This window comes from Lathyrus oleraceus, chromosome 5, assembly GCF_024323335.1.
Source record: "Lathyrus oleraceus cultivar Zhongwan6 chromosome 5, CAAS_Psat_ZW6_1.0, whole genome shotgun sequence".
In the NCBI taxonomy this organism is placed as follows: domain Eukaryota; kingdom Viridiplantae; phylum Streptophyta; class Magnoliopsida; order Fabales; family Fabaceae; genus Lathyrus; species Lathyrus oleraceus.
Genome location: NC_066583.1, coordinates 226,046,913 through 226,058,308, shown reverse-complemented (window position 1 = coordinate 226,058,308; position 11,396 = coordinate 226,046,913). Strand labels below are relative to the sequence as shown.

The 11,396-nt window shown below is 33.6% G+C and overlaps 1 protein-coding gene across 1 annotated transcript; it reads right to left on the bottom strand.

Annotated features, from left to right (window-relative positions):
• Positions 1-6,090: 6,090 nt before the first annotated feature.
• LOC127083162 (xyloglucan endotransglucosylase/hydrolase 2) lies at positions 6,091-7,402 on the bottom strand. Its single transcript, XM_051023407.1, has 3 exons — positions 7,075-7,402; positions 6,715-6,908; positions 6,091-6,624 (listed from the first exon to the last, which is right to left on the bottom strand). The coding sequence occupies exons 1-3, from the start codon at positions 7,345-7,347 to the stop codon at positions 6,252-6,254; spliced, it is 840 nt and encodes a 279-aa protein (XP_050879364.1). The 5' UTR covers positions 7,348-7,402; the 3' UTR covers positions 6,091-6,251.
• Between the last annotated feature and the right edge of the window lie 3,994 nt (positions 7,403-11,396).

The window sequence follows — 11,396 nt, the reverse complement described above, 5'->3', positions numbered from 1 at the left end:
TTTGAAGTCAAGTTCTCAAGGAATTAGGGTTTGGAATTCATCAGAAATGCTCCAATCATCCAAAACCCTAGAAAAGTCAACAGGAAGTCAAACTTGGTCAACTGTGGATTTAATCAGTGATTTGATGGATGGAATTGATTTGAAGGAGTTCATTCATGCTCATACAAGCCTCATGTATCATACCAAACCTCATCATGGAAGAATTTGAAATAAAATCAGAAATTTCCCAAAATAGAAAGTGGACCTGTAATTTCAACTGCCAAAAATGGAAACTTCTTGATCCTCAACTTACATCATGATACAAGCTTCAAATGAATTTTTGCCCAACATGAAAGTTGAAGATCTTGTTCTCCCATTTTCAAAAAGTCCAAGAACTCCCAAATCCCATGTGTGGTTGTCAAGATATGATCAATTCAGTTTCAAGAATTTGTGAACTTCAACAAGCCATATCTCATGAACCATAAGGCCAAATTTGGTGGGGTTTTTTCCTACAAACCACATTTCATCTCCTCTTTCCAAAAATATAAATTTCATGAACCAAAACCTTGCCAATCAAAATGGCATTTTTTGACTTGTTTCATTTAAAATTCAAGTTTGACCAAAAGTTGACTTTTTGATTTAGCAAGTTTTAACACTTTTGGCCAATTGGGAATTGTTTGGAAGGCTATTTGCAACATGTTCCAAGCCCAAATTCATGCTCATGCTACTATCATACCACCATTTTGGCCAAAGGTGCAAAATTAGCAATTGGTTGAAATAAGTAAATCCTTGTTAGCACTTCATGAGCAGACATAAAACAGCAAATATAATGGTCATTTGCAGCCTGTTTTGAAGCCCAAATCGTGCAGACCTCACACCCTCCATATGCTTATGTACAAAATTAGCAAAATGTGCAATTGGTTCTATTTGAGTTAAGCAAGCTTAAGCATTTCATTAGCAATGTTAAACAGACCAATATAAAGCAATTTTCTGTCATTTCTCAACCCTAGACAGCCACCACACGACCAAAACTCTCTCATTTTTCTCTCAATTCCATTTTTGACATTTGAGAATTTTCTGCTCAAGCATTCAAAAACCCTCGAGCACCCTTGGTTCCTTCATCATCTAACCAACCTTTGGAAGCTTTTTGAACCATTAATCACCAGCTGGAAGTCCATTTTCGTGCTCTGTTTTCCTTCAAGCTTCGGCCATGGCAGGTGTTGTTTCAAGTGGAATTTGAGTTGTTCAAGCTAAAGGCTTCAAGTATACACCAACATCAACCAAGATCTTCTTCTGTTTCAGCTTACATCGCCCAAATAACCACTGCATCTCATTTTTCTTCAAAAACAAGTAAGGTTTCGACCTTAACCATTTACTATGTCATGCTATGTTTTAGACAGCTCTTGTTATGCTGATTCTAATGAACTATAGTTTGCTTGAAATGATTGTGTTATGGCTGAGAAATCTGGATTTACATTTGTGTGCTCAAACTTGAAATTGCTCGATTTGCCCTGCTTGAAGCTGTGCGTTTTCACGTGTGATTGGTCCCCTGTTACTGTTCCATTGGCAACAGCCAATGAGAACATTTCGTTGCCCTTGCCTGAAGCTGTGCGTTTTGATAAATGAGGCGCTGAATTACCAAAATGCCATGCAGTCAACTTGGTTGACCATTATTCCATGTTATGCATTCATGTTTGTTCCAAATGATCACTCAACTTGTAAAATTCATTTCTCACTCAATTTAACTCCAAAATTCATGAAAATTTTTCCATCATTTTCACATGAATGTCTATTATTTAATCATGATTTTTATTGAATTTTTGGTTGGCTGGATTTTAAATGGTATTAGGTTTCTTAACATGCATGCTCATTTGACACCTTTTGCCAAAACCCTTGTGAAATGATCATGTTGCATCCATTTGAGTTGAAATTTTTTGTGGTTATTCTACACTCACCCATGTTCATTTTGATGTAAAGTTTGTGCATTTATCACATGTGGTTTGTGAGATACAAATTTTGGAAGTAGGGTGTGACAATTTGTGTCACACCAATGTTATGCAACTTCATGATTTTTGTTGACATGCTTCCTGACCTCCAATTGATGTGAAATTTTTCATGATCCTTCTCTTATATGTCTAGTTGATGTGTGAATTTTCCTGGAATTAATTATGGCATTTCCAAATTGTTTGAGATTTTATCCCCTGTTTGACCAAAATGTGGACCTTGTGTGATACATCTTGCCATTTCCTTTGTGAAATTCTCATATCTTATTGGATGATCATGAAATTTTACATGTGCATACTAGACATCTTGAGCTTTGCATTGGTGTTGATCCCATTCATTTCTCGTCTGTTTTCATTTTATTATGATTTTTTGAAGTTGACCCATGAATGTTTGACTTCTTTGTGCATGATTGAATGTGTGTTGATTTCCTGATTTTATTTGACCATCTTCCCATGATCCAATTGAGCTGAAATTTCATATGCATGCTATGTTATGGATTGTGTTTGAGTATGAATTATCTCATAATTTTTGGAATTAATTATGTTTGCTTTTGAGCTTGGTCTTGCTGTTGACCTATTTGTGCTTCCTTTTGCCATGTTTTGACTTCTTTGGTCCATAAAATGACAATGATGCATGATATGAGTTTGAAACCAATTGTGCTTGCTTCTTAAATGTTTGAACTTGACTTTGGTTGACTATTGATTGCTGTTTTGACTTTTCCTTTTGTTTTTGACCCTAGGCTTGTCCTAGTGGTCTTTTGGACTTATGTTGAGTTCATTTGTTTCAGGTTAAGCATAGTGCTTCAAAGAAACCATGCCAATTTGTTTGAGCTTTGGTTATATATTATGTGCTAACCTTTGTTTTGTAGGTGTAACTCATATGAGTTTGGTCTTGTGCTTTGGCACATCTGTTTACTGTTAACTGTTTGTTCCCTTTCTTTCTGATTTAATTGTGGAACTGTGAACTGATTTGTTTGATTTTTCTCAGGTACCCTTTAGTTGCTTTATTTGCTTGCTTTGCTATTTAGCAATTGCTTTTGAGGTATAATTACTTCTCTTCATGTAGTCTGGAGACCCGGCTTGTTATTTGGCCGGGCAAACTGTCTGAAGTCCTCCTTAAGAGGCAATGCTTGTGTGTGTTTATATTTGTCCCAAGCAGGAAAAGTCCTTCAAGTAAGGCAATTGGTAGATCAAAGGGATAAGCAACCTATCCCCTACTATTCAGTGAGTCCTCTCCTTGCTCCCATTACATGGTTGTAGCATTGAGATAAAAACCCAAGATCAATCGAGTCAATAATAAGTGGAGAGAGTTCCTACTTTCTGAACTCCCACACTTTCTGATATTTAAATGAGGCACACCCCTCATCTCCTTTCATCTGCTTCACCTTAGCCTCTCAATGGCAAGGTTAAGAGCAACTTTTGACCCTATTCCAGTTGGCCTCAGTGCCTAACCCTCTTGTGTGAGCCCCCTTGTTTGGCTATAGAGTGTGCTGTTTGATATTCATTGATTGATTGATTGCTTCATATGCACCTGTTTGCTTATATGTTGTGCATTTATCATCATCAATTGCCATTAATGCATGATCATCTCATTTGTCTTTGTGATGCTATCATTGTTGTTTACCCATTGAGGACAAGTGTAAGTCCATTGCTTTGGCATTTGCTCCTATGATATGGAAGGATAGAGTGTAAGACCGCATTGGTCACTCATATCTTCTGTTTTATCTGTTTGTATGTGAGGATACAGTTATAAGTCCCTGTAAGTTGGCATCTGTTGTCCTGTGATCATAATTTGATCTGTTTGATTTGTATGTGAGGTTGCAGTTATAAGTCCCTGTAAGTTGGCATCTGCTTTTCCTGTGATCATAGTTTGTTTTATCTGTTTGTATGTGAGGATCCATTGTAAGTCCCTGTAATGTGGCATTGGATTTCCTATGAGCATCTGTGGAGTTAACCTAAGTCCAGATAGATTGGCAGTTGACTTTCCATATTTTCATTCTTTGATTTCTTTTGTGGAGATTAGTGTAAGACCATTGAGTGGCTTCTGATATCCTGTTCTGTTTTAGGAGACTGGTGTAAATCCATTTATTGGTATCCGGTATCCGCCTTTTATTTCTTTGTTTGAGGAGATTAGTGTAAGACCATTGAGTGGCATCTGATATCCAGTTTTATTTTAGGAGATTGGTATAAGCCCAGTGATTGGCATCCGATATCCGCTTTTGCTTTCTTCTTTGTTTGTTCGTTATTATCCATTGCCCATTCCAAAGGACACACTTGAATCATCTCCCATATGATTTCAAGAAGTGAACCTTCTAAGAAGTTTTTACAATCCATTCTCATCCATTCATCATTCATTATGTCCTAAACCTTTTCACACTTTCCTTTTCAAACTTGACATAAGTATTGTGCAAACATCTTCATGTTTTCTAACTAAAAACCTGGACCCAAGTCCTTGACTTTTTTTCAGACTCATTTTATAATACTTCTTTGAATCAATCTTAATCATACTTTGACTCCATTTCCATAATCACAATCAATTAACTTCACTCATTCACTTGTTTTGGCTTTGTCCATTGTTAATCTTTTCATACATGAGCTAGAGGTTTGATTTATCTTAGTGGTTGATGTTAATCTCACCTTCTGTCTTTAGTGATTGAATTGTAAGTCTTCCTTGCCTATTATAGGGTTAACCCCTCCCTGGCAAGTTGAAGCTGTTCTCACATGGTGGACTTTGTTGTTTGTATAAGGTTGAGTTTTCTCCCGTGGATAACGTAAGACCTTAGGGTTTGTGTTTAAAATTGAACCCAACCAACTTTTGGAAATCTTTTAGCCGAACTACGGCGTTTTGATCCTTACCTTTGATGGAAGGTACGTAGGCAGCGGGTTTATCCGTTCAAACCCAATAAAACTTGTATATTCTTTTCTCATCATCCCAATCATGTTTGCACAATGTTTGTGTCATAACAAATAACAATTTATACAACAAGTGTGAAAAGGGCTCCCTAGGAGTACCTAGGACGTAGTGGGTGCCTAACACCTTCCCATTGCGTAATTTACCCCTTACCCAGAATCTCTGATCTTTTTATTAGTTTTCTACGTGTAAAACTTCTTAGGCTTTTGTTCGCTTTTTAGCCAGTCCTTTGGATAAATAAAAGTGCGGTGGCGACTCGAAATTTCAATGTATCTCTTGCTTATGATTTAATCGATAGATCATATAGCGACGAATACACCGCTACAGAAAAGTGGCGACTCGTGGAACTAATTCTTTGATCTTGACGACTCGTGGTTTTTACTCTCATATTGATGGATTTTCCACGTTAAAAATATTGGTGTTCTTTTGTGTCATTATTTGTTCGATTTACCGTCTTATATTTGTTGTTGATCATTAAAGTTACTACAAATCTAAAAAAATTTATATATGTTGCGAATTGGTCTGTTATTGTGTCTTAATTTTCTATCGGTTACTTAAAATTATTAAGTACATGTTTGAATTTTGTGCAGTCAAGAGAGCTATTGATATAGCTAAATCAAAGGATGGACAAAGATATGGATAAAGACGAAATTCCTCTGGTAGTGCAAGCTTTTTTCAAATAAACGTTTGTGCCTTGGCAGCTAAGCAATTGCTAGAAATCTTCATATATCAACTTTTACATCATACACATATACAAAGAATGGAATAGTTTTAAAGACTTTTTTTTCTCAACTACTTCTCTCACCTTTTTTTATTCTATTTCTATAGAAGAAAGAATGATTTTGTTAAAAAGAATAGAGTTGGTTTATATATATATATATATATATATATATATATATATATATATATATATATATATATATATATATATAATTATTTTCGATTAATGTTAAATCTTATAAATATAATTTATATTATAATAATTTTTAATTCAACGATTAATTTTGTTATTAAATTTGACAACTTAAATTCAATACTTTTTAATTGGATTTTGTCTTATTCCATCCTTCCCTTTATACTTCTTTTCCTTTATCAAGTATTTGGCATTCAACAAAAAAAAATATTGGAACAAAGGATTAAGCATTATTGGAATTTTATAGGAATAAAGTATATATAGGATTCCCAATAGACCAAAACTGATATGAAAATGTTACAAAGAATTTTATTTATTTGATTCTGTGTTATATAATATAGACAACACAAAATATATAAAATCAAAGAATTATAATAAATAAAAACAGAAGCAAACAAATACATTTGACATAACCACTATAAGATAAGTTATTCATCATCATCTTTCAGAACCTTGAGCGCCTACACTCAGCAGGGACTCCTTGTGGGAATCGCTTAAGATCATTGCAGTAGTTATATATCATGAAGTACTTCTGAACCCATCTCAATCTTCTTCTACCATAAGCATCAAGCTCATTGTTGCTTTGCAATTTTGAATCAGAGAATGAGTTGGAAGAGAGTTCGGTGGCTTTGAAATTGCGATAGTAAGCTGTAAAGGGTGCTTTGGACCAATCCGTTTTCACCAAACCACCTCTTGTAGCCCAATCATCAGCATTCCAGAGACTTGAATAGATTCTCATTGGTTGGTTGTTTGGGAACGGAACACCAACAGTTTCAGCATTCTTGAACAATCTTATGGGAATGTTGTCCACTAAGAATCTGCAGTTAGTAATATGAATTTATTAGTTCATGTTTGAAGCACATAATTAAGATATGTTTATATGAACTATATATGATTTGATTACTAACATAATGTGTTGGGGTTCCCAGATGATAGAGTAAGTGTGGAAGTTCTTGGTTGGGTCGAACCAGAGATAGAATTGTTGTTCTCTGTTTCCTTTGCCTTGAGAAAACACGTTTGTGTGGAGAATGTATGGATCACCAGTAACGTTCCCCAAGAACTCAAAATCAATCTCATCATGAGTTGGTCCTTGTGATGATAACTGCACCATATATATGAAGATAATATATTATAAAGAAGAAACCAAAAAAAGCTATGTTACTGAAAGTTGGTTTTGGAAAAGAAGCAAAGAATATTAATACATAATGGGAACAAGACAAGAAAAGAATCAAAGTGGATTAATTAGATGGGAAAAAAGAGGTAGTTACGTAGTAAGCAGTGACGGTTCCAGCAGAGTTTCCGGCAACGAGTTTGAGTTGCATATCAATTCTACCGAATAAGTATTCTTTCTTGGATTGGAATCCAGAGCCAGAGATTTTGTCAAGAGAAAGAGATAGAAGCTGACCATTGTTGAATATCTTAGCACGATGATCACCCCATGTTAGATCAAAGTCTTGGTTGAAATTAGCAAGACATGTAGCTAACAAGGAGCTAATAATCATAACTCCGACAAGAATATTAATGCGAATAGAAGAAGCCATTGGACACAAAAGTGTGTGTTATTTAGTATTTGTAATTGTTGTGATGTGAAGAATGTGTTAGAAAGAGGGTGTATATATATGTGTATTTGAATGAGAATATTATGTAGGGTGGTGGGACGCGTGAAGGGAGGGAGTATCCTCAAAAGCTGGTGACAGCTTTGCAAGTTTTGAAAGCTGGAACATTTTGTTTGGTCATTCATTTTTAAATATCTTTATACTTTTTTGTTTTGTTCAACAATGATACTAATAGCTATGATTTGGGTTCATGCAGGGAACTAACGTTATGAATTGTACTAATCAATGATTATCACAGCTTCCTAATCATGAATTATGATACATACATATTGGTAGGCCTGGTCTTATTATCATTTCGACCAAACAAGTTCGAACCAAAATTAGGTGTCTGGATGCCAACTAAATGTGAATCTGATGATGGAACCTATATTCTAATCACTTTTACAATTTAAAATTTATAAATTTCATATTTGTGGAAATACCCTTTTGAAAACACCCTATAAGAAATTCTAAAATAAGATAAATAAATTTTGGAAGAATTATTTTAAAAAAAGAGTTTTGTGATTATTTTCAAAAATCTCTAGTGAATAATCTAGTTATTTAATGTATTTAGTTTAAGAAAAATACTATTTTATATATTAAAATTTTAATAATAAACTCTCCATTAGATTTTAACTTTATTTCACAAATAAAATAAAATATTTTTTTATAGGCAAAGAGAAATCACATTATAAAAGCATAAGGGATGTTAAATCAACAAAACAACAATAAAGAAGTGGATAAAACAAACCGCCAACAAATTATACTAGGCAAGTAGCACAATCACCACATCAAAGTGACCAAACAATTGTTCTTCTAAAACTATTATACGCTGACAACCACTCCCACAAAAGGAATTGAGTTATCACTAAGATATCAAAATTACAAAATGAAATTTCTAACTAATAAAGGTTGAATTGGTCGACAAAGAGTTGGGTTGTATTTTGTAATGACTTGAGCTCAACTCCAACCACTCGGATGAAGATACTTCAGGTGGAAAAAGCTTTAAAATTTGTCTCATCTAAATTTTCATATACTAATGTATTTTGTTACTTTAAATATTCATGGGGTTGTTATGCATTTTTTTTGTATTTAACATGTCAAGTAACTTGTTTTATCTATGATATATTCTCCTGATTTTGTGTATACCCTTCCTTACTTATTCTAGCTTGTTTCTATGAATTTGTTTTGTCTGTGTTTATGGTTATTTGATTTTAGACTCCTTATCATATATCTTTTTGATCTTGTTAAAGGGAAATAAGTTGTAATGAGTTTTTAAAAAAAGAAGGTTTAATATCCTTTTTTCGTCTCCTATCTTTTGGCTTGGGTTCAGTTTGGTCCCTTAACTTTATAAACATCAATTTTGGTCCCTCAATTATTCAAACTGAGTCACGTTTGTCCTTGTCATTAAAGACGTTAGTCAAAGTCAATACAAAAGCTCAATTATCGCTTAGGTGGAATACTATTTACTGAGCTGGTAATAATACTTGTTGAGTTATATTTGCACATTATTGAATACTTAAATTGAAAATACAAGTAGCATTGAGGTTATTTCCTCTCATATTTTATCTCAAACCAAATTGCTCAAACTAAAAGTGAAACGAAGGAAGAACGAAGAACATTACTACGAACCCTAAAACGAAGGACAAGGTTGCAGACGAAGGAATAAATCCTGAAGCAAGAGGAAACGAAATGAGAAAAAGGAAGAAAATTATTTTTCTTGAATGAAAAGAGGAAGACAAGTATAATAGTAAGTCTCGTTTTTCCCCTTTCTAATTCACGGTTTACTTGATTTTCATTTTTCTCCATTTTCTCTGTTAGATTTTGAATCTTAATGTGTGAGGTTTAACATATAATCTTCGTTTGAGGTTTTTTTTGCATGGTTTTAGGTAATCTTCATATTAGGGTTTTCTCATGGTTTTAGGGTTTTGTGTTGGTTTTTATTCTAAATGTAAATATGATTGTATGAATGTTTATCAAGTAGTACCACTTTCATTTTAGGTAAATAATGGATGAATTCGTTCATGTATTTATCCACCATGGAGTCTCATCTATAGATGATGAGTTTTATAATTATGAGGGATTAGTTTCAGAACTGAGATATTATGTAGATAAGTGGAGCTATTTTGAGGTGGTAAGGATAATTAAAGACTTTGGATATAAGGAAGTTGAAACAATATTATACAAGGATAACAATTTGGTATGTTTAGTTTGAGTGATGACAAAGGTGCCCAAGCTATAAATGATTTATGTAAGGTAAACTTGGATTGTCATATGTATGTACAACATCCATTTTTTCAACTTGAGTATTATGATGGACCATGATGGTCCTGTAAAGGATGAGACAATAAACCCAGATGATGTTGTTATTCTTGATAAAGAAAAAGAGATTGGAAAATTGCATGACGAAATTGTCAAAGGTGCAACATGTGATGTAATTGAGTTGGACGAGGTTGAGGTGAATGGGGTTAAGATGAATGAGGGTGTAGTTGGAGACAATTATGCTAAGGTGAATAGGGACTGAGGTGAATGATAGTGTAGTTGGAGGCAATCATGTTGAGGTGAATGAGGCTGAGATGAGTGATGGTGTAGTTGGAGATAATCAAGTTGAAGTGAATAGGGATGAGATGAATGAGGGTGTAGTAAAAGGCAATTCAGTTGAGAAAAATTGGGTTGAGATGAATGAGGGTAATATGAATGATGGTGAGGTTAATGATGTTGAGTTGGCAAATGTCGGGGTAAATTATCTTGGAATCATTGGTACTTAATCAAATTATGATAGTGATGATATGAGCTTTCATTATGGAAGTTCGTTATATGTTGCCTTTGATGACTTAGTTGAAGGTAGTTATAGTGATGATTTTATGGAAGTTGGTATAGAAAATTTATTAGGTTATGCTAATGATACATAGGGTGCTAGGAAAAATAAACTAAAAAAGGGATTTTAGTGAGAGTGAAGGTGAAGATGATAGTGATGAATTTGCACCTTTCAAGAACATGCAGAAAATGGCACCTTTCTGCCTTGCCATGTGTTCATGCAATATCTTCCATGAAGAGCGGGAACTACATGATAGAGGAGTATATTCCTTAATATTTACAAAAAGACAACAAATATCAGGGGTATATAAACATGTTATTTATTCTATTAATGTTTCTAACCATTGAGAAAGAACAAGTTATCCTGATGTGTAGTCGTTAGTCTTTAGAAAATTGCCAAGAAAACCAAAAAAATAAAAGGAATTTGGAGAAAGAAGAAATTGATGGCTTTGATTGCAAAATGAAGGGGACGTGATTACATGTTAAATGCATTAGGTACAAGAAAAGTGGTTCTAACAAGGCAACTAGTAAGACTCCACCTCAGGCAAGTCAGGACTAGTCTAAGTACATGAATGTTTCAGGTCCTACCACTGGCTCAGTTCGTCTCAAACAAGCAAGAAGACAAATTAGATTTCTTTCGAAACTCTATTTTGGTTTATGATAGTTGTAATGTTAAGTTAGATATCTTTTGGAACTCTGTTATGACTTGGTGTATCATTTTGATGTATTGAGTTATCTTTTGGTACTATGTTCCGGTACTCTATAATTGATTATTGTTGCTAATTAATGAAGTAAGTTTAATGTTTTGTTATTTTATGTTTACTGATAATTGTTTATTGATAGAAGAATGATGCATCCAGTTAAAGAATGATACATTCAATTCAACTAAAATCATGTCAAATTGATGTCCAATGTATTAATGACAATTTGATGTCCAAAAAAATCACAGTATACTAAAAACATATTTACTTGGTATTCAATTTGGTGTCCAATTTATTAATGTCAATATGATGTTCAAAAACACCAAACGTATACCAAAAATATATTTACTTGGTCTGTCAAATTGATATCAAATTTATTAATGTCAATTTGATGTAAAAAAACAAAGTATATATACAACAAACATATATTAATAGGTAAAGATTCAAACTTGAATTTAATTTCATTCATCTAAAAAA

Coding starts and splice junctions, on each gene's coding strand:
- LOC127083162 (XM_051023407.1), bottom strand. CDS start 7,347: ATGGCTTCTTCTATTCGCATTAATATTCTTGTCGGAGTTATGATTATT. Junction 6,909..7,074: donor GAACCGTCACTGCTTACTAC/GTAACTACCTCT, acceptor TATATGGTGCAG/TTATCATCACAAGGACCAAC. Junction 6,625..6,714: donor TGGGAACCCCAACACATTAT/GTTAGTAATCAA, acceptor TACTAACTGCAG/ATTCTTAGTGGACAACATTC.